This window comes from Borostomias antarcticus, assembly GCF_949987555.1.
Source record: "Borostomias antarcticus genome assembly, chromosome: 20".
In the NCBI taxonomy this organism is placed as follows: Eukaryota; Metazoa; Chordata; class Actinopteri; order Stomiiformes; family Stomiidae; genus Borostomias; species Borostomias antarcticus.
The window spans coordinates 9,646,394-9,673,933 of NC_140253.1; the positions used below are offsets into that span (position 1 = coordinate 9,646,394).

Consider the following 27,540-nt stretch of genomic DNA (forward strand, 5'->3'; position numbering starts at 1 on the left):
TGTGCAGAAGAGAACATGTGCATTAGAACAAACATTTCTTTTGGCAAGTTCACAGTAGTGGTTTCCAGTTGCACATAGCTACTACTCCGGGACACAGTGTGTCACCCTTGACCCCGCCACTGATGAATCATATTGCATGTGACACCTTAATGTGCACAATTTACACACAAGGGTATTTGAAGGTAAGTTTTTGACTCACAGATGCATAAAATGAAATGACACGCCAGCGTGTAGCCCTGCAAGTTACGTTTTTGTTGAGGTCATTGTTGAGATACTAACCTAATACATACATACATACTGTAATGCGTTTATTGCATGATTAATTCCTGTAGGTAGCATAACATTTCTAAAGTAGGTCTAATTATCATATTGCATATCCTAGGTGAGTTCTAGATTAATTTATATAAAATATCAGGGTCATTTCAATAAAATACCTTTTATTAACCTTTATTAAAGTGGCCATCTGGCATTCAGTTCATTTATAGTACTGCATTAGCACTTTCATGTAACTGCCACAATAAGTGGCCCCTCTCCAGTAGGGTACTTTCAGCTGGACAGAACTCCCCGAGTACTGCATCCTGTGTCCTTTATCTGTTTCCAGTACGCGTGCCGCCCTACCGCAAAGCCACAATGTCGCAATACTGTACAATGCCAACCCAAGAGAGGAAGATGCACGCCGCTGCTATTTGTCGAGAGGTCCATGGTGACGGTGCCAACGGTACGATCTGGGCCCAGGCCACGCAGCACGGAGAAGCAGAGAGAACATCTCCTGGAAGGGGTCCATTTTGATCCCGGGTTCAAAATGTCAGGGCCGTTCTCCGGCACTTGCCATAAATAAGCCAATGGGATATTTTGACTGCCTATGGCAGAGTAATCCTTTTGTCGTCCTTTGCAAATGGCTATTTCTGGGTGGGTGTGGAGGGTATGAGAGGGGTGAGGGACAACTGTGTGTAGCTGTTTGAGGACTGTTGAGGGTCCGGGACAGCTGGGGTACATTCCGTTTGCGCTTATTGGAGAAGCGTCATGTTCAACGTGCAATGAGTCCGAAGAACAATAACCATGATTCTGATAGAGAGAAAAAAATGGTACACAAGATTTATTTGAGTCATAGAGAATTATTTATGCCACATTCATGTGTCATAATCGCTTCATTCAGGGTCATTATAAGAGATAGAAAAGTGTCAAAAGTTATGAATTAGACTATATATTATCTGCTGTAATGAGTTAAAATTGCAAAATGCATATTTGACTGCCATCTTAAAAAGTTAAAGTGTAATCAATGAGTGGCTACTTTACAACTGAATTAAAACAACAAACATTCAAGCCACAAAAAGAACACCAACCAAAATCCCAATTCTGGACTTTTTCTCATTCAATTCTCTTTTTTTTTTACAAAAATGTTCCAAGACACCTATTGTCTAACACTCTCTAACACTCTATGGAGAAGCGATTTCCAGAACTTGTCCAGTGTTCAATTCACTGCTATATCTCTTTTCCCAGGGGACACCATGGACCTGGGAAAGAAGCTGTCCACTCCCAAAGACATCATGCTCGAGGAGCTGTCCCTGCTCTCCAACAGAGGCTCGCGCCTTTTCAAGATGCGCCAGCGTCGGTCGGAGAAATACACGTTTGAAAGTATCCAGAATGAGGCAAACGTGCAGCTGAATGTGAGTGCGACCTTTGACATTTCCATTCTAGTCACACTGCTGAGGAGGGCATACGGCAGACTTTTATAGGTTTGATTGGAGGTGTTCCAGACTGCACTGCTGGCATCACTACATGCTCCCAAGGCACCAAACATTCTACTCTCTCTTTTCAACTTCACGGACGTGTATGTTTCCTAACAAAAGTGTTGAAACACGTGGGAGATATGGGCAGACATGTGCCCCCTCCTCCCCTCCCCTCTTCAGCTCAGACCAGAGCCCCAGAAACACTGCTCAAGCACTTTGCTTTGAGAGTTTCGCCCAGGCTTATCGGGGGCCTGGAGAGATGTACTGTGTGTGTGTGTGTGTGTGTGTGTGTGTGTGTGTGTGTGTGTGTGTGTGTGTGTGTGTGTGTGTGTGTGTGTGTGTGTGTGTGTGTGTGTGTGTGCATGAGAGACAGAGACAGAGAGAGAAACATAATGTCAATCCAGTCCACGGTCTGGATTACACTGTCCAATGGCAACAATACATATAATTTTCCCATAGTTGTGTTATTCCTAAAGGTATGTCATACACAGTGTGTCACATGACGCCAGTAGGCAGTGATCTTTTTACTTACTGTACTTTTCTAGAACGACGTGTCAGCTGAGAATGCAGAAACTGCTGAAGTCAAAGTGGAGGGGGGGAAAACCCCCCCAAACACACCCGCCCCAAATCCAGAAAGCATCGCACCAGGTACAGTATGCCACGCCAGGTACAGTATATATATATCACAATGTCAGCAGATAGCGGCTGACCATTGGACAGTTCAGTGGCAAGCTTAGTTTGTATGTATAACATTATAATTCATGTTACGTCTTCCACAAATGATTTCCCTCTACAGGGCCAATTGTAACTTTTGAAAGTTATTTTTGCATTTTAAACTAACAACAAACCCTGTCTGGCTTCTCTGGGAACCTTCAGTCTTGCAACAGTACAAACACACTGTAAATGAGAACCTCATTGCCCGCAAGTATATATAAACTAGTTATTACATAATGGTATCGTGTTAATGATACTTTATAGCAGGTGTCGTACAGTGACAGCTGGTGACAGCATACGACAGCTACTGTAGCGTCACACCATAATGGCACAGACTAGGCAAGCTATTATGCTGACAAACTGGATGGTCACTTGAACAATATTGTTGATTATCATCACCATCATCATCATCATCATCAAAAGTTATAGGAATATCAAGAGTGTATAGAATTTAGTCCAGTATGGAGCGCTGTTAATAGTGCGTAACAGAACGCTCTGAACAGTGCACACTGCTTTTCACCGTGTCCCCAGGGAGCTTTTGCCCTTTAACAGAGTACAGGATAAGCATTTCCTGTCCCTGCGGTACCGCGCTATCTGGTGAGATGTCAGCAGGGGATCCAAGCAACCCTCTCTTTTTAAAATCTGATATGCCCCAACGTGGGTTCCTCCCATGTCCACTGGACAGGCCGGGCTTTTCACACTTTGGTGGATGAACGAACACTTAGGGTATGCACTATTATAAGACATGGAGATGGTAATGAGAGGGAAAATCTTGGTGTGCCGGTGGCCCTCACTATCTTCAGAGCTCTGCAGTAGGCTATGGCTGACCTGCATTCCCTGAATATTATCATTTCTGAGTATGTTTAGTCTTATCACGGCCTTGACACAATATCCCTTTTATCCCAGGCAAAACTAATCCACACGCGTTGCTCTCACTACCCCCCCCCCCCCCCTCACTGTCACTCAGGCTACGGGGGCCCCTTACAGGACGCGCCGGCAGAGAAGTTCAACAGTACGGCTGTGCCCAAGTCTTACCACTCCCCCTGGCAGCAGGCTATCATCGCCGACCCGGCCCTCGCCGAGACTCTCAACCTGAAGATGCCCGTCCCTGAGGCCCGGCCCGAGGGCCCCGACTACAAGAGCTTCAACAGGTCTGTACCACCGACTGCTGTGCTGTCGTTCATCATTCTCCGCCCCCCCCCCCCCCCCCCCCTTTCAGTAGCCACTAGTCATGAGAGGGGTGCAGCGTCACACTGGAATGGAACGCAACTGTGGCTCCACCCCTTTAAGTTGAGACAGTACTTATGTAACAGGTGGGCTGCGGTGGGGACTGCCGACTATTCGCATAAGAACCCAAGTACTTACCACTAGCCCAAAGAGGATTTCTCCCAAGGTCTGCGGGGCAATATTTGGGCTTTTCAGTTAGAGGCAGGGCTACTCACAAGCATTGTGTCAAAACAAATATAAAACAAATGTACCCTTAACTTGTTTAATGACATACTGTACAAAACAAACATACCCTTGACTCTGTTTGATTGTGAAATGTATCACTTCCTCGTCTGATATCCAGGGTGGCAACGCCGTTCGGTGGTTTCGACAAAGCCCCCAAGGGGATCACGTTCAAGCTCCCCGAGCTGGACCTGAACGCCTCCAAGTACCCGGAGCTCCAGGACCCCGGGATGAAGAGGCCCACTTTCAACAGGACCGCCCTGGGGTGGATATCTGACGGCGCCCCTCTGATCCTGCCTTCCGTGACCGTTCTCCTGGAGCCAGCTGCGATCCCCGAGTCTGACGACCTGTAGGGCGACGACCTCCATGACACCGTGGACACATGATCTCAAGGACTCTTTAACACATAGGCCTATACATATATCTGTGTTTTGGTCTTTTTGTAGAATTATTTTTTTTGCTGTCAGAAATGTCACATAGTAAAATTGGATTTTTATTTAGATTTGTGGTTGCTGTTTTTAAGTCTGATAAATAGGTTAGGTTTGATGTTAATGGTAGAATAACGCATTTACAGTAATTTGGTTTCATGGTAAATATGGCTTATTTGACATCAAAATATATATTCATATTCTGCAAAATGACCAAAACCTAAATATGTTACCAAAGCCCTGAGCTCATCAGATCCAACAAGATCCATGATCATGGGATCATGTCACTGATGCAATGCAATAGGATAAGCTGAATCATGATTGATTATTGATGTGCAGCCATCGACATAAGAAAGGGCTTTCCTGTTATGTTGTTCATGCTCCAGTTCTGTAGCTTATTGGTGTACAGCATAGGAATTACATCCAGTACATCCAAAGTCAATGTTAATGTAAATAAATAGCGCACCTGGAATTGTATTTGAATGTCTGAAGAGAAAAATACTATGAACATTGAAGCATTTTGGCATACAGATTTTTTTTTTTCAGAATATTTTCATGATGTAGGCCTGTGCTTGTAAAACGACTGAATGGGCTTATTAATGTGTAAATAAAAAACTGCTTGATTCAGCATAGCATTTTAATGGTGATTTAAGAAGAAAACACTATGCATTAGTAAACTATCAAATTTTCAAATTGATTATTGGGATGTGACCATGATAATTGTCCAAATTGTGGGTTGATAACAGCAATTGCAATAAAAGGACAAATCAATCCACAGACTGGTGCTACCTTTTATTTCCACCTTAAATGTATTTTCTTGTCGCCCTTAATTTCTAGTAAGAAAATATTTTAACTGACAGAACAGGCGGAGAGAAAGCTTTCTTGTTACAGGTACAGTGTAGATATTTTTGACACATAATGAAGACAGTGCTGCAGAGGATTATGCAACGTCGCAGTCATGTGATTTATGTTCCTGTTCCAAAGGAACAAATAGGCCTGCAGAAGCTTTTCAGTAGCCTAGTCCAATGTGAAATTGTGTCAGTCCTGTCAGACAAGCATTTCATACAACGGAGAGTGTCGGGGCAGACCATCTCCTCCGGGATTGCAGCACTGAGTGCACACTAGGGGCGGGGTTTGACCTCCCAACTCTCAGAACATCACTAATCCGCGGCTGACATTCAGGTGGCAAAGACTGGGCTCGTTTACATAATGTATTTAGTGAATTAAACGCGAAACCCTCTGCATTGCAAACCGACGTGGTCAGTCTACGCTATCGTGACGAAATGCAGGTATATGGAAAGACGTTTTCTCGGTGGACGCGCTAACGTTTTACTGTAATTGCTATGCGGGCCTGATGACCACGGGGACAGCCGACCATCCACACGCACTGGCTGACAGCCTGCTGTAGTCCACGACCGCGTCTGGATCGCATTCCAACATTTTTAGTGGACAGGGGTACAGGTTTTGTGGAATGCCGACAACTGTGCGGCCGAAAGCAAGGTCCATTCTAACGGACAGAGTTGATCAATCCTTACACGGTGAGTATGGTTCTCGTTTTCATCATAGGCTAACATAATTTTCAAAACATGAGCAATGACACGATGCGGTAAACAGCGGTCTGTAATAACTCGCATGCCGCTGAGCAGGTGTAGGCGTTTAAACGCTGCTGGCTGTAGACGCCTGCCTGCCACACGATAGCCCATGCAAAGGCACCCTAAATAGAGGATGTGTCCCAATACTACGGCTACTGTAGGTAGACTCGTGTTTCCCTCATTGCTGGCTATTCATATGCAGTAAAGATGATTTTCTCCAATTAAAATGCCCTAAGTTATTAATTGACAGGGAGATCCAAGTTATTGCTGACCTGCATTTAACGAGAAGCGGTAGCGATTACTTAACAGTTCAGTTCAGAAACGTCAACACATAACATGTGTTGAGACATTATCGTAAACACAGGCCAGCCCTGGGAAGCTGAGGGATGATCAGAGCCCCCATCCGGTCTTCATGCACTAGGCCTATCCCTTGGGACTCAAAATGCAAATTGCAGAAGTGTTTTGATTCAATTTCATAAGCTTAAGTAGGTTTATCGACAGAGTCAGCGGCAACCAAAATATTTGTAAGAATATTGCCTTGTTGCTGAAATGTGCTATAGAAATAAACTTGCCTTGCCTAATAAGCCCACCATTTGAGCATTTTGTATGTTGTTTATTGCAAAACAATGGCAATGCTGCTCAGGTGACTTAAAAACTGTATCCTAAACTGGGTTTAGCTAAATGCTTCCTGTGAGTGTGAACTAGGTTTATGGAACTAGTTTTAAAATAAATAATAAAAAACAGATTTTTGTTGATGGTCTCTTGTACCACCAAGGCAACCATAGGTTCCTGATCATTTGAAAAGTGACATTATGAGGTATATAGTTGTGTCTTTATAATTTGTTTTTACTGATCTTATTTGTAGCAATATATCAATAAAACACTGACATTCGTTATGTCACAAAACCTATAGCCAGCCCATTTGGTTATAATCTGTGTGCTCATCGTGAGTTGATTCAAAATCCGATTTTCATTTTAACCAGCGCGTTATCCGTAACACTTCCTATCGCTGTACAAGGTAAAGTGTCCCTTCTCTCTCTCTCGTCCTCTGCTCCAGATCTAGTCCCCTTGCCAGTCCCATGTCCAGGGGTGTGATTCCCTAGCGTCCGTATGGATGACCTGGGGGGAATGGCGACCTCAGCTGATCTTTCCGGGAGTGTGTGGAGATGAAGTGGACCGGTCCCATGGCCAGACCACAGTACCAGCTCTCTCCGCCCCGTATCCCGGGCTGCTCCAAGACCCCCCCCATGTCTGCAGAAGGTAAACGCTCAGCGACACACACACACACAGCTACACACACTGTAGTCAAAGATGCAGGTGTCTTACCCTGTCATGTAGGCTCCCTATGTTATACCACCATGTAAGATTCTAACTTTTGTGTGACAGTTTTACTAACATTTCATTATCTGATTTTGTCAGTTAAACTCGGTGGGGGGGTGGGGGGGTGGACTTAGTCTTTACTCCATACTGCAGTGCTTTCAATGTGTCAGGTCAGGGCTACAGGCTCAAGATGTATCGGATCATTTCATGTCTTTGGATCCGTACTGCAATTGTGGTGATTTACTGTAGGCCTTTACTGTAGGCCCTACATTAGGCCTGGACCTGGGCCCAGTCCCCCTTCCCCTCACCCTAACCCGGGTCCGTATCCTTTTCCTACCCCCACCCTACCCCTGACCCCTGCCTCTACCTGGACCCAGGCACACTCACACTCACGCACACACAAACACACACCAGTATTTGCCATGTCTCTCCTATAATGTTTTTAGCCCTTTTTGCTCTGAAAATGTAATTTAATGTAATTTATTGCTCTATAAATGTTCTTAGCCGTTGGACAAAACATACTAGCTTCCTCGATCGTCTCGTTGAGAGGGGTCAGGGAAGAATTTTTACAGCTCACTTTTCTGGCCCCTGGGTGATACTGGTTTTTTTCTTCCCTCTGGAATATGTAGGGGTGGGACGTATGCCCACCTCCCTTGTTCTCTGTGAAGCGCATTGTGTTACCTCTGTGTATGAAATGCGCTATACAAATAAAGCTTTGATTGATTGATTGATTACATTTAGCCTGTTACTAGTCTTAACCATCTCATCACTTTTCTCTCTCTCTCTCTCTCTCTCTCTCTCTCTCTCTCTCTCTCTCTCTCTCACTCTCTCTGTCATTCTCTTGTTCTCTCACTTTTTCTCTCTCTCACTCACTCTGTCATTCTCTTGTTCTCTCTCTCTCACTCACTCTCTGTCATTCTCTCTCTCTCTCTCTCTCTCTCTCTCTCTCTCTCTCTCTCACTCACTCTCTCTGTGATTCTTTTGTTCTCTCTCTCTCTCTCTCTCTCTCTCTCTCTCTGTCTGTCTGTCTGACCAGGGGCAGGCTCTAACTCGATGGCATGGGTCAAGCTGTTCAAGAAGCCAGGCGGGGCCCTGGGGAAGTCCTACCAGCCCGGGAGCATGCTGTCTCTGGCCCTCACTAAAGGCCTTCTCAACGAGCCCGGCCAGAACAGCTGCTTCCTCAACAGTGCAGTCCAGGTGAGCGCTATGGGAACGCCCGATTCGAAAAGGACACCCCGACTGGGATTCCTAGGCAAGAGAAAGAAGTCTTACTTGCCCCCCCTGGGGTGAATTTAGACTGCAGACATTGCTCTCTGACTCTCAAAGCCGTTTTTACATGAGTGGGAATAGTGTTCCAGTCATTCTTCTAGTTTTCGAGATGCTGAAGCGTATTTTCCTCTGCGTGTGCCAAACTCCTCACGGCGTGCTGGCAGGCACGTCGGCAGCGGCACTGTTGCGTTGCCGTGGAGATGCCGTATATTTTTCTCCGAGCGCCACTTGGCTGGCGGATGTTACCTGCGAAACCAGCCGCCCTCCTTCTGCGAGTTTAGACGCTTTAAAAAATGTGGAACGTGTTATGAAGACGCTATAGATGTGTATCAGATTACTGATTGATGCATAGTGTCATGGCCGTCTTGTGTCTGTACAGGTGCTGTGGCAGTTGGACATCTTCCGGCGGAGCCTGAGGCAGCTCCCTGGTCACTTTTGTCTCGGCGACGCCTGCATTTTCTGTGCTCTAAAGGTTCGTACACATCAACCAGTTCTAGAAATCACCGGTTAAACCCAGCTCGCACGACGCGCGGACGGGATCTCGCACTCTGCTGCGCCGGTCGTTTAAGCCAGCCGCGGAGAATACGCTTGTTGAAACGACATGGACGTCTTGTATCTGACCGTCTGGTTTTCCCCCTCCCAGAGTATTTTCAGCCAGTTCCAGCAGAGCCGAGAGAGGGCGCTGCCTTCTGACACGCTGCGCCACGCTCTGGCAGAGACCTTTAAGGACGAGCAGCGCTTCCAACTGGGCCTCATGGACGACGCCGCCGAGTGCTTCGTACGTCTCCAAATCATTTGTCGAAAGTCGTATATTGTTATCCTGCGTCATTAAAATGGCGGAGGAGGAGTGGAGGACGAGTGAAAGAGTATGAGAAAGCATGAAAGTGTACTTGTTTCAGATTTGTTTGAAGGCTGGGATGCTGAGGTTGCCAGGTTTCGAGGGTTGCCGGTTATCAGGTGTTCTGCGAGTGAGGAATATTAGCCTAGCTAAGATGTCCTTGGTTCCTGCTGGACAGGTCTGCGTGATGGCTGCGGTCCTAGTGCCCTCCTGTTTAGCTGCCCGGCTGTCTGCCTTGTTTGTTGTGCTGTGGGCATGGAGGCAGGGGTCAGCGAGGGTATTTCTGACATGGTTATTTCCAGCTGAAAGGCATTTGTGACTACAGAGCCACCTAAAGGAACACACCACTTACCCCCCTCATGTTTCTGTTAGCGCTTCCCGTTGTATGCATTCTGTTTTTTGTGTGTTGTTTTTGCAATTGACACAGTGAAATCACTGTTTGGCAATATAATTACTTTTAGTAATATTACTATATATAACTAGTTACTATATGCGATAGTTTATCATGTACAGTGTAAAAGTTCTTAAGAGTATCAACTACTACTTTTGCACTGTCTGACTTTCTTTTTACATGATTCTGACACGCAAGGAGAACATTCTGGAACGGATCCACCTGCACGTCGTGTCGGACGCGGCGACCGAGTCCTGCACATCCAAATCCTGCATCACTCACCAGAAGTTCGCCATGACGCTGTACGAACAGGTACGGGCACCCTCCACCCTCAAGCTTTCTTCTCATGACGGTAGATGTTTATGACTTGAGTCCAACGATATACATTTCCACCGATACAAGTGTGCCATGATTTGATTCGGGTGACCGGCACCATCTACGATTTCAACATCTAACATTTATGTTTCTGCAAGTTTGGAAGCAGAATCGATCAAGCTCATCGGACGGCCGACAGCATTTATGAACTGTGTGAAGCCGAAGCCGCTTCCGGGGAAAACGTAAAAGTGTTTTCACCGCCGGCGCCTGTGTCCCCTCTCCAGTTTGTGTGCCGTAGCTGCGGAGCGTCGTCCGACCCCCTGCCGTTCACAGAGCTGGTGCACTACGTCTCCACCACGGCGCTGTGGTGAGTTCCCACTCTTGACGAATCCCAGTCCACCCCTCCCCCCCCCCACACACACACACACACCCCCTCCCTCTCAAGTCGCCAACCCTTTTTAACAAAGTTTACATTCACGCACCCGATCGAGCCTCCAAAACCGAGGAGGCGTCTCGGTAATAGAGTAGTGCTCGTCACCTTACATCCTGTGGGATTTGGGCTTATATACACACCCGCAGACGAAAAGCAGAGCGTTCTGGGCTTACCCACTCATCTTCACCTGTTCCGGTGCCGAGCATAAGCAGTACACACGCTTTCACTTAGTTATTTGGACTATAATCAGACAAATCCTCCCGCCCCTAATCCCCCCATCACCCCCATCCCTCCCTCCCTGTCCCAGCCAACAGGTGGACCGCGTGCTGGGGAGGAACGATCGTCTCAGGTCGGACATGTTCGGGGAGCTGCTGCAGGCGGCGAACACCATCGGCGATCTCCGGAACTGTCCGGTACAGCGAGTCATTACGGCCATTTTGTGTGATGTTTTATACTGCACGCGCAGGCCCGTGAGGAAGTAAGAGTCAGTGACTTTGGGATGACTCTACTGACAAGAGCTGGATTGAATTGAAAGCCTTGGCCGATGAGTTAGTCAAAACTGAGTTTCATTCAGTCCGGCAGAGGGCTTGTTCTCTCTCTCTCTCTTTCTCTCTCATTCTCTCTCTTTCCCTCTCCCTCGCTCTCTCACTCACTATCTCTGTCTCTCTATCTCTTAGTCTCACTCTTTCTCTCTCCCTCTCCCTCTCTCTTTCTCTCTCCCTCTCTCCCTCTCTTTCTCTCTCTCTCTCTCTCATTCTCTCTCTTTCTCTCTCCCTCGCTCTCATTCTCTCTATCTTTCTTTCTCCCTCGCTCTCTCACTCACTATCTCTCTGTCTCTCTATCTCTTAGTCTCACTCTTTCTCTCTCCCCTCCTCTTTCTCTCTCTGCCTCCCTCTCTCTCTCCCTCTCTCTCTCTCCCTCTCTCTCCCTCTCTCTCTCCCTCTCTCTCTCCCTCTCTCTCTCCCTCTCTCTCTCTCTCTCTCTCTGCTCCATGCTGTGACATTGCGCTCCAGCCCGCCAGGGAAGAGGAGGAGGGAGGCTGTCAGACTAGTGTTAGGTTATAAATAGCGCTCAGAGCTTATCCACTGTTGCTCCCTCAGCTGTATTGGCTGCCTCTGTCTACCACTTCCATGTGCGTCAGCCACGGTGCTTTGTTCTCTTAACCCTTTGCACGGAAGGATGCGGTGGGATCAGAAATCAAACAGGCTCATCCGAGCTGTCGTTGGTGGTGTTGTTGTTGCTGCAACATTTCGACAGCAGTTTTAATAATAAAATAGGCCGTAGTAACAAATTCAGCAACTACTGAAAGTTTGTTCATGCGTTGAGTTTGTGTTATCTGTTTCATGCACGTTTGTAGGTCAAAAGTGATTATCATCTGTGGCTAAAGGTCTGAAAAAGATTTTTGTCAAACACTGCTAATTAGATGAAAATGATTTATCGACGACGCATCGATTTCGTCCGATCAATCAACCGTCCCCCCTGGCTGATTTTCCATTGTCCTTCCGCAGAGCAACTGCGGTCAGAGTATCAAGATCCGCCGCGTGCTCATGAACTGCCCGGAGATCGTCACCATCGGTTTCGTGTGGGACGCGGAGCAGTCGGACCTGACGGAGGACGTGGTCCGGTCGCTGGGCCCGTGCCTCAACCTGTCTGGGGTAAGGGCTCACCACGGAGCGCGGCTGACCTCGACACGACACACGACCGGACTTTCAACGTCACATTTCCCGTTAAGAGATATCCTGTGAGCGTTTGTAAGTTCGTCAACCTGCGCCGCCCTACGTGGCCCGGCGGGGTGGGCGGGTTCGAGTCGGGACCACAGAAGTGCGCTTGTTGCGCCGTGGGCCTCGCAAGGGGCGAAAGAGTGGGACGTTACCGTCGCTGATCGTCTTGCTGTCTTTCTCTGCTCTCTCTCTTCTCTCTCTCTCTCTAGCTCTTTAACCGCGTGACCGACGAGAACGCCAAGCGGAGCGAGCTGCACCTGGTGGGGATGATCTGCTACTCCAGCCGACACTACTCAGCCTTCGCCTACCACACCAAGTCCTCCAAGTGGGTCTTCTTCGACGACGCCACGGTGAAGGAGGTGAGTGGCGTTGCGAGATGGTCGAACGACGGCTCGGACGCCGGCGGTACGGCGTGCGGACTGCTGATGTCCGGCCGCCGTCGCGTCTCTTTCGGCGTGCCCGGCGGTCTCCGCGACACTTCTCTCTTCTGCTCTCCGGTCCAGATCGGGTCCAGGTGGAAGGATGTGGCCTCCAAATGCATCCGGGGTCATTTCCAGCCCCTGCTCCTGTTCTACACCAACCCCGAGGGGAGTCCCGTGTCCAGCGAGGACGCACCCAGGCAGACCACCATGTGCTCCCGTTACAAAGCCCAGGTCAACGGGGAGGTCAAAGGTCAGAGCCTTTCTACCTCCAAGGCTGGCGAAGTCATGGAAATAGATAATAGTAATAACTTCCTTATATATATATATATACAGTATATAGAGTACAGTATATAGAGAGAAATGTGCAAAATGTAACACAAACATCAAATCACACATTACAACATGGAGGTCACACGTTTTTATCAATATTCAATGAAAGTTGCATTTCAGATTTCAGTGATGATGGTGGCATCGTTCTGATGTCCTGAACTGAAACCACATGTGACAAGAACTCCCGATTACACTGAGTGCTCATAATATCCTTAAAACCAGCCTAAACTCTCAACAGACACCAAAGGAGAGCTAGTCCACTACCAGTATGTCCGGGAAGAGTCCTTACTCGGTGCTGTGGCTTGCGTTCGGACTAAGTGAGAGTGCTTTTTAAAACCACTCCCCCGGGCAGCAGAGGGGGAGGGGACTGTCTGCCGGTTGGCGCAGAGTTGAACTTGACGCGAGGACGATGACGCTTCTGTTGCGGACAGATTGCCACCCACGCCATCCTCCCTAATCCCTCTCTCATGAGGCTTTCACCCCCCCCACACACACCCCCCCCCACACACACACACACACACACCCATCCCGCCCCCTGGGCATCTCCCATGTTCGTTCCAATCCACTATCGGCTCACGGTTCCACCGATGGCGCCCCGTTCGTTCAGATGCATCGCTTCGCCGTGGTAGTGTTGTGTCCGGACACATCTGTCGGCATGGGATCTGACTCTTGTTTCCATGTCAATAAGCGTAAGTTATTATATTGCCATTGTTCCGAATGCTACCATTGTCAGACGGGAGGTGCGTTGAAGAGGGCTTTTGATTTGTTTGGCGAGGATTTGCGTGCACATCGTTTCAGTGGTTAGGCTGATGGGAATGGCTGGGATCTCGTCGACGCTGTTTGCTGTTTGTATCCTGCTTGGAAAGATTGGGAACATTTCTGTCTTAGACGCCAGAGTTCGGTCAGTGGACAACAGCGTGTTGCTACTATGCTGGACTCACAGCGCTCATGATGGCCTAATTACAGCTGGGATCCTTACTGTCACAACCGTGATCCCTCAGTGCCAGCGGAAGTGGAGATTAAGCACAATCTGACTTTATTTCTTTTTTCCAATGGCATCCATGAAACCGTACAATCTACTTAAAAGCCATGTGAAGCGACAGCAGAATTTAGGTGACTGTATTTATTGTGTACGGAGATGTACAGTTTGACTGGTGACGTAGACTAATGTGGACGATCTACAGCTTTCCAATCACAAGAGCAGGGAAAAAAAGACCCACATTTAAATTCACACTCACACCCCTGTTTGATCAACACCGAACAAGTCTTATTCTCAGTTTATCATGTGCTTCATGTTACACAGAGGTGTGTGTGTGTGTGTGTGTGTGTGTGTGTGTGTGTGTCCATCTTTTGACCTGCGTTTCAGATATTGATTGACACCACATCTCATCCTGTAATGTCCAGTAGGGTCAAAGAAGCTGGATGCGGCCAGGGAGAATGCAGGCCCACTTCGCTCCAATCACCAGATACTACCTCCGCCCTCCGCCACGGGCCTCAGCAGAGGTACGGCCAACACTGCTCCACTTTCACACGTTTGTCCCAGAGGCCAATCGGGTCGTTAAGGAAAGATCTTTTTCTTAAGTTTTTAAAGATCTTTTTTTTTTTTTTTTAAAGAACATACTTTAAAAACCAGTACGTGCCCACGTACTGTACAAATGTCAGTTTCAGGTCTCTTTAGCATGGAGACCAAAATTAGTTGAAGCGCCGTTTCACGTACTGCACACACCCAGCTGTGTCTAACGTACTGCACACACCCAGCTGTGTCTCACGTTTCGTTTTCCCCATCCTTATTTTCCCTCAAGTGAAAGTCCCTCTTGGTAGTCCGAATAAATTCCGGGAGCCTTTCAGGGAGAACTCCCAGCGAGCTGTCGGTGGGTCTCGGAAAGATAGCGAACGAGGTCACAGGAGAGCCGAGCCCTCTCAACACAAAGGTATGTCTGCCTGCCTGCCTGCCTGATATTCACACGCAGCCCCGACACACAGTACGAGGAAACATTTGCATGCGCACAGACAGCTCTGCATATGATGCACGAAAGCCTCTGCAATATGTATATTTGATACGGATATGACTGGTACGCGTATCCGCTAGGGCTAATGAGACTTGTATTTGGGGTTGACTTCCTGTCAAGACATGGCGTACGCCAGATCCTCCTCCCCTCCCGAGAGCGGGCTCCGGCAGCACGCCGACCAGAGACACAGAGGTGGCGGCGGCGCCCGCCCGGAGAAGCCGGGCGACCCGCGCGGCTCGCAGTCTGCCGGCGCCCCGGGAGCGCGCGCCGGCAGAAAGAACGACGCCTCCCCGCCCGGCCACCACGACCGCCAGGAGCCCTGGGAGAGAGGCGGCGGCGCCGGCCGCAGCAGCAGGCCCAAGCCGTCCTGGAGGCCGGTCCGGGAGGTGCTGAACGTCGACAGCGTGCTGAGCGACCTGGAGCGGCGGCAGCAGCAGCACGTCAGTCCCCGGCTCGGTAAGTCCTCCGGCCAGGAGAGGGCGCCGCACACCGAGCAAGAGCGGGAGAGAGAAAGGGAGCGCGCCGCCGCCGCCAGGACCAGGGAGGAGCGGCGGCAGAAGTGCCTGATGACCATCTACGAGGACGAGCAGCGGCACGAGACGGAGAGCCACAGCTCCCTGGAGTCGGCGGAGGGCCGGGCCAAGGAGCACCAGGGGGCGGGCAGAGCCAAGGCAGGCGGCGGCGGCGGGGGCGGGGCCAAGCCCCTCCTGCGCAGCGACACCTGGACCATCCAGAGGACAGAGTCCGGCTACGAGAGCAGCGACCGCCTCAGCAGCGGCTCCACCAACCCGGACTCGCCCGGCGTGGACGGCTTCGCCGGGAAAGAGCCCAGGCCGACCCCGACCCCGGAGGCGCCGCCGCAGAGGTGAGTGCCGCGTCGCGCCATTTGTGACCCTTCGAACTGCACACGACACCGTTGGGTTGTACATGAAAGGTTTACAGTATGAGACCAATAACACTTTCGCCTGTTTGTTTGATGATAGCAGCCCTGTAAGTAAGGACGCTTGTACTTCAGGCTTTGCCGTGGCTTTTTTGCGTTTTGAGCGCAGGTGTTCTTTTTAGGCCGGATCAAAACATATTGAGTCATTTGAAATCTGGCACTTGATCGTTTTGGACCCGAACAAGGACCGAAGTGATTACTTCAGGTTAGCGAAGTGTCAGTGAGCGGCCAGCAGATTACATCGCATCACTGAATGAGGATTCCTCAGGACAAATGGCTGCATGAATCTCAGCTTTTTAGTTTAGGACAAAAGAACCAGATGATACAGAACTACACCGAGAGTCAGCAGTGAAGTATTTGTCTACAGTTAAGCAGTTAAGTGGTACAATGTACTTCCACTAGACAATAAAGAGCTAAATTGATTTTAGTTTGTATGATTTGTATTTATTGTGATTATTATTATTATTGATTATCATACATTTTGAATATATTTAAGTTTACACTACTTGGCTATTGATAAGTGTGATTTTTTTTTTCTTGTGTTCAGCAGGGGTCAAGTTCAACATCAAAATAGAAGCGACTCTAAACCAGGTACATTGCGGTCCTCTATGCATCATAAAAACACTGCTTTTAAAGAAGGAAAAGCTGGTTAGAGGTGGTCCGTTCGTGTCCGTTCCCCGATCTAAACGAGGGGCACCGTCACGGTCAAACCAGCAGGAGTAACATACCGCTTACGCCAACAACCTTCGTCACGATTGCACAGCTTGTAGAGTCATGCCGAACCAAATCTCCTCATTTTCATTTGAGATTGTTATTTCAATTGATAAAAAAAGCTCTACATTCGTTGCAAAATAAAAACTAGGACAAAGACTGAATTTGCCGCGAGGCTCTGCCAGGCAAACAGTAATAGGTCCTGAAGGGAGACATAAAAGTAACAAATTGTCGGTTAAGATCAGTACCATCTACCATAGTCATGGATGTGATGTGTTGTAGGCCTATGTCTACCACTCTCTCCCACTCTGAGAAAGTTAAAAATACAATAATCTGTGATTTACTACTGGTAACAAGAGACGTTCTTGCCACAGTAAGGAACTGTTTCCTCGGAGAGCTGCACTCCCCTCTTAAAGGGTTTAAGAGGCACACATACTTCCATAGTAGTGAAGGGCACAAATCATATTTTATGTGTGTTCTGGGGAGAAAATATAGTTTATACAGTTATGGTGGAAAATATAGTTCAAATTGGATGCATTAAAGTTGTTATCGTTGCATAGATTTAGATGTTTAGGGTTGGTTCGGAGCTGGTCTCAAGATTGATTTGACCTGTTGTCTGATTTAACCTGGTCACCCATTAAGACCCATATTCCTTAATCTGATGATAATCCCGGTGGAGAGAAAAAACGCTCATTCACAGCTGGATTTGGATGTTGCTCACAGTCGCCATTGTTGTAAACGCAACATTTTACATAACATCCCCCCCCTCCCCCGCCCCTTCCCCCCCCCCCCGCTCTGTATTAAACATGTGAATCTGGAGCCACAACGCCAAAGCCACACTTGGAGCTTTTATCCTTGCACGGACCTCTGGGTCAGCAGGAAAGAAAAAATAAACCCATCTATTTTTAAAGGGGAAGGGAATTCGACGTGCATGCATGCAGCCCCTCTCGCGTCCATTGGTCCATCCAGCTGTGACGCGGTCTCCAGACGTGCGGAGATGAACGCTGTGCTGCCACCGTGTGGCGTCTGAAGGGAACCGCTCTCTCGCTGTGAGACAGGGAACAGTGCAGTGTATATAGGCCATCTCCCTGAAAATAGGCCATGCTCTCCTCCTCTCGCTCTCGCCTTCTCTCTCCCTCTCTCTCTCTCTCTCCCTCTCTCTCTCTCTCCCTCTCTCTCCCTCTCTCTCTCTCTACCTCTCTCTCCCTCTCTCTCTCTCTACCTCTCTCTCCCTCTCTCTCTCTCTCTCTCTCTCTCTCTCCCTCTCCCCCTCTCTCTCTCTCTCTCTCTCTCTCTCTCTTTCTTCCTCTCTCCCATGCTCTTTGTTCTCTGTGTCATGTAACAAAGGGTTACCATCGTAGGCAATTAGGCTACTCATGAATGACACTAAACATTGATCAGCCCGATTCAGTGTAAGGTCATTGCTGACAGTTGATTTATAATGGATTTTTATATCAAAGATATCAAAAAACACCTGCTGTCTACCCTATTGATAGAAATGTGACTGAATTCACAGATATAAAACTGGCTCACGATACTGTGTTTTACTTCCAGGCAAACATCAACTCAAATCTCAGGGAAAGAACTGTGACCACCAGGCTTCACACTCACATCTCCTGAAATGCAGCCCCAGTTCGAGGTAACGTCCCGCCAACAACCTCTCGTCAAATCGCTGCAGTGGATGTCTCGACTACTTAGGTTACTTAGGTTAGGGTTTGTGCAGTTAATTATCATCAATTCAAGTTATCCGTCAATTCCAGCCGTGTGGGGAAAAGCATGTGTAGTCCTTTTGGAATTTCCTGGGAGTGTGTGGAGTGTGCTGATCGAGGACAGCGGCCTGCTCAGATATACGTGTCATCGTCACGCTCTGAGACCCTGAGGCCAGTGTCCGCCTGTTTCAAATCGCAAAATCTTTGTCTCATTTTCCAGACGGAAGTTCCGATACAACCCGGGCGGCTCTAAGAAGAGCTCGGCCCCGGAGAGGGAGCCCTGTGCCCCGGCGGAAAACCGCGGCGCCCCGCCCGAGCAGCCGGAGACGGGCAGCCGCAGCTACCACGCCGACAGCCCCGCCGCCCTGAGGCGCCTCGGGAAGACCAGCAGCTCGGAGTGGAACAGCTCCGACGACCTCGCCGGGAACCTCTCAGAGCCCGAGGACAGAGACAGCGCCTACCGCTCCAGCAACAGCGAGACCGTGTCCTCCGAGTCCCCGTGCGGCGCCCGACTGGCCCTCCCCTTGCCCTTGCACGCCGCCGCCGCGGGTGACCCGGGAGGACCCCTCCCCCCCACACAGCTCACCAATCAGCGTCCGCTGATCACGGCGGCGCCGCCGTCTCACTCCAAACCCGGCGCCCAGCGGGCCCCTCCTCCTCCTCACCAGGGCGAGGGGACGGGACGCCACTGCTTCCGTCCCAGAATGCTCCAGGAGCCGTCGCAGACCAGCCCGAGGCCCAGCGGCCGAGGCCCGCCGTCCCACGCCAGCCCCCACCAACGGTCAGAGTCCGGCGGGAGCCAGCAGAGGGCCGCCTCCTCCTCGGACGCCGCCGGCTCCAGGTCGGGCTCCGACCCGGAGCGGACCAACCCGTCGTCGGGCGAGAGCGAGGAGAGGCTCCCGGTCGGCTGCGCTCGGCCCCGTGCCGGGGGGGCGGAGCCGGCGGCTGTGGCTCCGCCCCAAGAGGTCTCCCTGACCACGTACTTCAGCGTGGACAACTGTATGACGGACACCTACAGGCTGAAGTACCACCACCAGCGACCCCTCCTCCTCTCCGCCACCATGCCGTCCCCCCGGCAGGGGGCGGAGCTCCGCGACCCCGGCCACGCCCTCCCCGCGGACACACACTCCTCACTAGACACGCCCAAAAGCAGGCCTGATACAAGTAAGCTTAAACAAGAGCATCATTGAAAAATACTGACAAAAAAAAGAACAACACTGATTTGTGTCATTGCCTTGTTTGTTTGTGTTGAGGTCAATGCCTGTCTACGTATTATATATGTGATGTATTATTTTTCTGTTTTTGTCGTATTTCTTATTTCCAGGCCATAGTAGCAATAAGCCCACAGCAAAATGGAATCCAGTGTCTGGCAAAGGACTGGATGGGCGTGGTTATTTGTGATGGTATTACCTGGTAAGTACTGTACTGTATATAGACTTGGATGTAGAATACAGACACAGGCACTCTTCACACCTTTGTGACCATGTGGATACGTTCCAGATCCTTCTATGCATACTAGGGAGCTACCTGCTCAGTGCTTCTCAATGCAAGCCATGGAAACAAACATCATAGAATGCATTGTCAATACTCCTGTACAGTGTAATGTGTTTGTACAGTGAACAGCAATGAATCTTATGGTCCAGTCCTTATTGAAGGTTTGATATCCGTGGGGATTGTGTTCTTGAACTGGATGCCAAAGAGTTTTACCGAATAGAAAAGTTTTGCTCCGAAAACCTTGTGACTTTAAATTCAAAATGCCAAAACGATGCGTTATTGAGTCGTCTGCAGCACTTTCAGAAATGTATTTGGAAATGAAACATGGCTCAGCGCGTGACTTGGCCCAGACAGGGTTTTAACGAGCGGCACGACATGTAAACACTACTGAACGCTGGAGCCGAAGTTCTGCCAAGTTTCCCAATTGATGAACTGTGTCAGAGCGCCAGGCCTTCCTGCTGCGTGGACGACTAGGATGATCTCAGATCTGCATGAGGGCCTCCAAGAGATGGTGCTACTGTATGTGAGTGGTATACTGTAAGCATGAGCATGACCCGTCTCTAGCAACAGCAACGTCCAAATTTCGACTTGGTTCCTGGGTAGCACTTTATTTCACTTCTGTGGCATAAGTTCAACGATTGTTAGTCATAATAGCTCATGGTCATGGTTTTATTTTGAGTTCTGAGTGTAGAACATCCACAGTGTGTCAGTGGGGGTTCCCACAGTTCATGGGTCTGACGTTCTCCTGTTTGTGAGCGGAGGACAGTGTGTGATGCAGTGGATATCATTCAAGGCATGTGTTCATATGTGTAACATTCCAGATATCTCACCCAAACCAACTGGACTGAAATAGTTTATAGCTGTTGTCCCTTCTGTGCCCTAGAATGGACAAACATAATGTTTTGAATTCATTTTTAGCAGATGTATTGTGTATGTATTGCTTCTTCTTTTTTTAAATCTCAGTATGGCACATTTTTACCTATAGATGGTGCTATGGCCACGATCTATCTGTTCTGGTAAAGGAATAATAAGGAAGAATAATCTATTTTTGTCAAGTTAAATATGGAAAATAGTGCATTTTTGGTCTGGTGTGAAAAAAACGGTATTCAGACGTGCTGAAAATGTTCTGGGAGAATGGACACTTCCAAACCTGTAGAATTTTGTTATAGAACATATACTGTAGTATAAAGTAACTATTAAAGTCGCCCCATAGTGAAAGATGACTTGTATACGTTCTGTACATAGGTGTCTTATCAAATCTGAGGCTGGTCCTGTTTGCCCCTCTCCAAAATGATGTTTTGGTAATGTACTGTATTTTGAAGCAGTATCTACAGTACAAGAAGGAAATACGTTTTTTATGAACAACATGTTTGCCATCTTTCTGTCAGTATACCCAGATTTAGTTTAGTATGCATTGTGTAAAAGGATGTGCAATTAGTATTAGTTAATTTTGAGAAACATTTGAGAACTGTCTGTTCTTCTCTTCACACTAGCAAATAATAGTGTTCCCTATTTTATTAGTTTTCTATGTATCATACTGTGGAGTCATATTCCTGTAAATGTTGCATCAAAAATAATGCAATTGTTTCCACTGGCTATATTTTGGAGAATGAACTTTGTATATAGTCTTTTATATATATATATATATATATATATATATATATACACACACACACACACACACACACACTGTATTTTGTGTGTATGCGTGTTTATACAGGTGCATCCCCAAAAAATTGAATATTGTGAAAAAGTTCATTATTTTCTGTAATTTAAATCAAAAAGTGAAACTTTCATGTATTCTAGATCCATTACACAAAGTGAAATATTTCAAGCCTTTGCCAAGGCCAATCTTTATGATTGGACAGTATGTTCAGTATGTTAATTTATACACTCAATACTTGGTCAGGGCTCCTTTTGCACAAATTACTGCATCAACGTGGAGCATGGCATGGAGGCAATCAGCCTTGAAATATTTCACTTCATGTGTAATTAATCTATAATATATGAAAGTTTCACTTTTTGAATTAAATTACAGAAAATAATTAACTTTCCACAATATTCTAATTTTCTGAGATGCACCTGTATATTATATATATATATATAGATATATATATATCTACATATATATATAGAGAGATATATAATATACACACACACACACTGTATGAATATATTGTTGTATCAGGAGTGCCTTTGCCTCTTAAACATGAGAGGATTGAACTGGGTCTGAGCCACAACAGAGACTAGAGGTCTTGTTCTAAATGAGGTTATGCTCACGGTGACACCGCTGTGATAGAGAATGACATGTCAGTTTGTCAATGATTACATTGACAAGATAAAGGCTGTATTGGTTTCTGAAGACTATAAATGTCCTTTAGAATGATGTCAGAATGTGTGAAAGTCTCCCCTTACAACCTACTGCTTTGAATAGGTGTGCAAGAGGTAAATCACCCTTTTAGTGTACAATAAGTTAATAGATTAGCAACCAGATAAATGCTCGTGTCTATATGGGATTGATGACGACTATGCCCAATAAAATCTCAAGTTGTTGATCATTTACAGTGGGGATGCATATGAGATAAACATGTACAGTACAGTAACTAACTGTACACTTTATATTTTTGGAGATGCCTATATATATATATTTATTTCTATTCATTGTTTTAATAAACTTTACATTACGCTATCACCAAATGGAACATATTTTGTTTGCCTCTTAATTTTTTCGGAAAGGCACATTTGGAAATATTTTGTTTGGATCTAATCATGCATTGTTATGGACCAGAATAGATGTCTCTAAAACGTTCAAAGGACTGACCACTTCAGGCTGGTCTGGTCTATGATTCATCCATTGCTTTAGTGTGGTGATTATATGGCATATGTGAAGTGCCTTCCCATTTTTCACAGGAGTCATAGACAGTGAGCAAACAATAAGAAGATAAGACAATAAATAACTTAGACACAAGGTACAGTAGTAACTTAAGTTAATACTTTAAATATCAAAACGTGCAGTGCAATTCAAAACCGGTATGCACATAGTGGTAACAGAAGTGAATTCTTAACAGATACCAATGTTGGCAATGGAAACAAATCTGTGAAATATGGGTTTGTTCTGTGAAATGGTTTTGTTCAGCCTGAATTCAAACATGTTTTGATTTGTGGTATGATGTTTGTATCAGTTGATGTCCCTTGTCCTCTAAGCACTCTTGAAAATCCTCTTGGCGTCCACACCCTCGTAGTTGTAGCACTGTTTGGAGAGAGAGAGGGGAAGAAATGCTCTGTTTTAGAACGGAGAACCGTGTTTCGAACGGAGAACCCTGCCCCAGTGTTCAATGGATGTCAGCCAGTGTGATGGCCGGCCTCTTCCAGGAAGTGTAGGATTGATAGGCTCCTCATGGGGAATGTGACCCACCTGTACAAGCTCGCCACCTTCGATGGCCCTGGTGGTGATTAGCGTCTTGCCGTTGTCCTTCCTGTTGAACGTACCTTTCAGAACGTCTCCTTCCATGACCCATGAACCCTGTGAGGTAGAGATCAAAGGGGTCAAAGGGCTAGTCATGATACGCAATAGATTAACTACAATCCAATTGGTCGTAGTGGATACGGCCGGTGAGATAAGGACTTGAAGAAGATAAGGACTTAAATGCAGCGCCTAGACAACTTCCTTTATCCAAGCTCTGTTTGACAAAGAAGCCGAAGTGTACATATAGGACCCAGCCCATGGCAAACACTGCTTGTGCTTTGTATTAATTTCTAAATACAGATATGATATATAATACTACCCGCTTGCAGAAAGACAAACAATTTATAGCGATTCTCTGGCAAGTGGTCAGTACCGAGAGTTCGGTTCCATCTGCAAGGCTGTATTCAAAGGTGACCCCCAGAGAAAACTCGATATCCAGTGTGCGGAACGCGCTGACTTCCTTGATCTTGAACTTGTCCCCCGTCTGCTCGATGGTGATCTTGAGGTTGTCGTGAGAAGCCAGCTTCCTCTTCACCATGTTGACACCTGTTATGGGCAGATATGCAGTCAATAATGTTTCAAGAATTTACTCACGGGGTGAATTCATTCGTGGATTAGTATTGGCTAGCTTCCAAGACACAAATATTGAGCCTGGTCTAGGATCAAGAAGTAATTTCAGTAGGGGGAAGAATCTTGTGAAACTTTTTTTTTCTTGAACAATTGCACAACAAGTTAGATAGGTTATTGACTTTGCACAGAATTAACTTTCACTGTGTGTAAAGAACCACTCAATGGATCTGCAGTGAATTAACACTTGGCACTCCTAACATACACAGCATGCCACTGTATGCCAAACTTATTAAATACAAAAATTCCATGACACCCAATCTTTTATTTCACTCACCCATTTGTTCCATGAACTTCTCATAGTTGTCGCTGCGGTCCACTTTCCAGGTTCCGTTGAAGGTCATGGTTGCTGGCGGGCTGGACTGTTCTGGTCTAAGGAGTGCCTTGCCTCAACTCTGGCCTGCCCTTTTAAACTCAGCTCAGGCTCTTATCTCTCTTGGTATCTCTGTATGCTGAGGTGGCTGTTTAAAGCTCACAGGGTAGGCCTATGTATGCCTGTGTGGTTGTATATCACATGTCGAAATTGAGAAAGCAGATGTTGAAATTTCCTGAATAAAATGTGTGCTTAACGGTCATATCTGCATGTTTACCAAGGGTAGGTTTCAAAAGCCTTTGTGTTGGTTCCTCCAAGGAAAATGGGGTATAAGGAGCACTTCCCTTTTCTAAACATAACCCACGCTGGACATGTTGTGAAGAAAAAACAATGTTCTCTTGTATCAACTGGGATATATCCCAGAGGTTATCACATGGGTGTCTAGGAGAAAGTGCACACACACAAATATATGGCACACAGGTGCAATTCAGTCATTTTCCCACTATAGGCCTACTCTAGGGTTATAGCACTGCAACAGAAACAATGATGGCTGCACGTTGATTTGTGGACGTTTAAGTCTGCAGGGAGGTCAACAAGCTTTCTGTTCAGTCAGTGCGTACGGATTTCAACTGTAAATGAACCCCAAAATCATCCTCCTCCGCGTTTTTCTGTGAAGTGTGCAGCGCTGCTCGTCATTCTTTATTAAAGTTTGAACATTTTACACAATACATTCTTTCCCCTTTAGCTCATGTGTGCAGCGGCGTTCCCAGACGTTTTCAGAGAGTTACTCCTTTTTTTATCTTGTCTCGTCGGCCTGTAAAGATCTGTTGGATAAGACCGGACAGAGCGTCAGTTTGTGTTGGTGGACTTGCACACACGTCTGACCTTGGCTCTGATTGCTGTTTCATAATGCAATCTACTTCTACGGAGACTGTAATCTTAATCTTGCCATCATTGACATCATAAATAAGACCTTTGCAGTTTGAAGTTAATATTAAACAGCAACTGGAGGATGGATGTGTTCCAGTGTTTTTTTTTTCATGTTTTACTCTCAGCTGTAACTGATGAATACTGTATTACACATTGTCATTGTCACTGTCATCCAACTAAAAAGTAATTGATGGCAAGGCATATTTTGCATTACTTTTTTTTTTCTTCCACCAAGCAATGAATCATGTTCATATCAATAGTGTGATATCACAGCATACTGTATAATGTGGTTATAGTATTATAGTAAGTTGTAGTATAGTATTGTGTAGTATAATAGTATAATACCCTGGATATAGTACCCTGAATGGATGAGACAGACGTGCAGGTAGCTGTGACATAACTGATCCTTATCTATGTGATCACCTCAGAGATCCTCTCAGACCAGATAGTATTTATCATCCACAGACGCTGTGTGACCTTTACCCCTCAATTCACCTCGCAGGAAGTCATGTTGACTTTGGAAGGGACCTTTCTACTCCAGCACAAGATGATGTAGGCTTCATGCAATCAGCAAGAGCACACCGGAAGGGAACTTGACTTGATAGAGTAGTTGTGCTAATCAGTCACAGCATGTGCACACAAAAGAGACACGTAAAATCCTATTTCTATGTTAATTCTTGGACTGTAATCATGTACTGGAATTCACTGTATTGACAATCTTGGTGTGTGTGTGTGAGAGTGCGCGGATGCATTTTGTACATCTTATTGTAACCCATAGTACTGTGCCTTAATTGCTGTAATCTGATGTATAGTACTGTTTTAATTAATTAACCTGTTGTTAATGTTTTTACCATATTTGTTTGTACTGATTTTAATTTGGACCCCAGGAAGACTAGTCTGTCGCTTGTGCGTCGGCTAATAACATAATAAACAATAAACAATAGAATATATCCGTCAAACACCATCTTAGATTCAGATTTTGTATTTGTCACATGTTAAAGTCAAAGAGCAACTTTATTTATATAGCACTGTTCACAAAACAAATGTAGCACAATGCTTTACAGATTAAAAACATAGTTAAAGTGGTATATAAAAATAAGAGAATAAAACCGAACAGATCAAATATGGTAAAGGAGAATAGAAAGTAAGAAAAGAGAAAGTCAGTAAGAAATTAAAAGTGAGTATCATTTTTTATTTCATTTGATTAATATAGTTAAAACTGCTCGATGAAAGCGAGATTAAAAAGGTAAGTCTTAAGATCTCGCTTTAAGGTTCCCATAGTTTCGGCCATTCTTAGGTTTTCTGGCAGAGTATTCCAGAGGCTGGGGGCATAAAAACTGAAGGCTGCCTCCCCATGTCTCCTGGTCCTGCCTCCCCATGTCTCCTGGTCCTGCCTCCCCATGTCTCCTGGTCCTCCCTCCCCATGTCTCCTGGTCCTGCCTCCCCATGTGTCCTGGTCCTGTCTCCCCATGTCTCCTGGTCCTGTCTCCCCATGTCTCTTGGTCCTCCCTCCCCATGTCTCCTGGTCCTCCCCATGTCTCCTGGTCCTCCCCATGTCTCTTGGTCCTGCCTCCCCATGTCTCCTGGTCCTCCCCATGTCTCTTGGTCCTGCCTCCCCATGTCTCCTGGTCCTCCCCATGTCTCCTGGTCCTGCCTCCCCATGTGTCTTGGTCCCGCCTCCCCATGTCTCTTGGTCCTGCCTCCCCATGTCTCCTGGTCCTCCCTCCCCATGTCTCCTGGTCCTCCCTCCCCATGTCTCCTGGTCCTCCCTCCCCATGTCTCCTGGTCCTGCCTCCCCATGTCTCCTGGTCCTGTCTCCCCATGTCTCCTGGTCCTCCCTCCCCATGTCTCTTGGTCCTGCCTCCCCATGTCTCTTGGTCCTGTCTCCCCATGTCTCCTGGTCCTCCCCATGTCTCCTGGTCCTCCCCATGTCTCCTGGTCCTCCCCATGTCTCTTGGTCCTGTCTCCCCATGTCTCTTGGTCCTGTCTCCCCATGTCTCCTGGTCCTCCCTCCCCATGTCTCCTGGTCCTCCCCATGTCTCCTGGTCCTCCCCATGTCTCCTGGTCCTATCTCCAAGAACCGTTAAAAGTTCAGTGCCAGAGGATCTCAAAGACCTACTTGGTGTATATCATAAAAGCATGCCTGATATGTATTCAGGTGCATGACTATGGAGTGCTTTATAAACTAATAATAGAATCTTAAAATCTATTCTAAAACTGACCGGTAACCAGTATATAGCACAATGTACAATGCACAGTGAAATCTTATTGCCGGCTCCTACTCTAAGGTACTCTAGAGTAGTGGTAGTCCTTTATGCTGGGGTTCTGGTTCACAACTGGCCCTCATTCTATGTATCGTATGTATATATGTACTGTATGTATGTATGTA

The 27,540-nt window shown here is 47.0% G+C and overlaps 3 protein-coding genes across 3 annotated transcripts; 2 read left to right on the forward strand and 1 right to left on the reverse strand.

Moving 5' to 3' along the window:
* Positions 1 to 1,500: 1,500 nt before the first annotated feature.
* Positions 1,501 to 4,246, forward strand: myoz2b (myozenin 2b; the record flags this gene model as incomplete). The annotated part of the gene is made up of 4 exons (XM_084454350.1): positions 1,501 to 1,667; positions 2,276 to 2,378; positions 3,412 to 3,595; positions 4,015 to 4,246. The coding sequence occupies exons 1-4, from the start codon at positions 1,509 to 1,511 to the stop codon at positions 4,244 to 4,246; spliced, it is 678 nt and encodes a 225-aa protein (XP_084310476.1). The 5' UTR covers positions 1,501 to 1,508.
* Positions 4,247 to 8,277: 4,031 nt separating this feature from the next.
* On the forward strand, positions 8,278 to 19,734 carry usp53b (ubiquitin specific peptidase 53b). Its single transcript, XM_084454653.1, has 13 exons — positions 8,278 to 8,430; positions 8,882 to 8,974; positions 9,146 to 9,280; positions 9,930 to 10,043; positions 10,331 to 10,413; positions 10,787 to 10,892; positions 11,988 to 12,134; positions 12,410 to 12,559; positions 12,704 to 12,872; positions 14,755 to 14,883; positions 15,082 to 15,826; positions 18,542 to 19,485; positions 19,646 to 19,734. Exons 1-13 carry the CDS (start codon positions 8,287 to 8,289, stop codon positions 19,720 to 19,722), a joined length of 3,036 nt encoding a protein of 1,011 aa, XP_084310779.1. The 5' UTR covers positions 8,278 to 8,286; the 3' UTR covers positions 19,723 to 19,734.
* Positions 19,735 to 22,932: 3,198 nt separating this feature from the next.
* Positions 22,933 to 24,255, reverse strand: fabp2 (fatty acid binding protein 2, intestinal). Its single transcript, XM_084454351.1, has 4 exons — positions 24,186 to 24,255; positions 23,655 to 23,827; positions 23,231 to 23,338; positions 22,933 to 23,065 (listed from the first exon to the last, which is right to left on the reverse strand). The coding sequence occupies exons 1-4, from the start codon at positions 24,250 to 24,252 to the stop codon at positions 23,015 to 23,017; spliced, it is 399 nt and encodes a 132-aa protein (XP_084310477.1). The 5' UTR covers positions 24,253 to 24,255; the 3' UTR covers positions 22,933 to 23,014.
* Between the last annotated feature and the right edge of the window lie 3,285 nt (positions 24,256 to 27,540).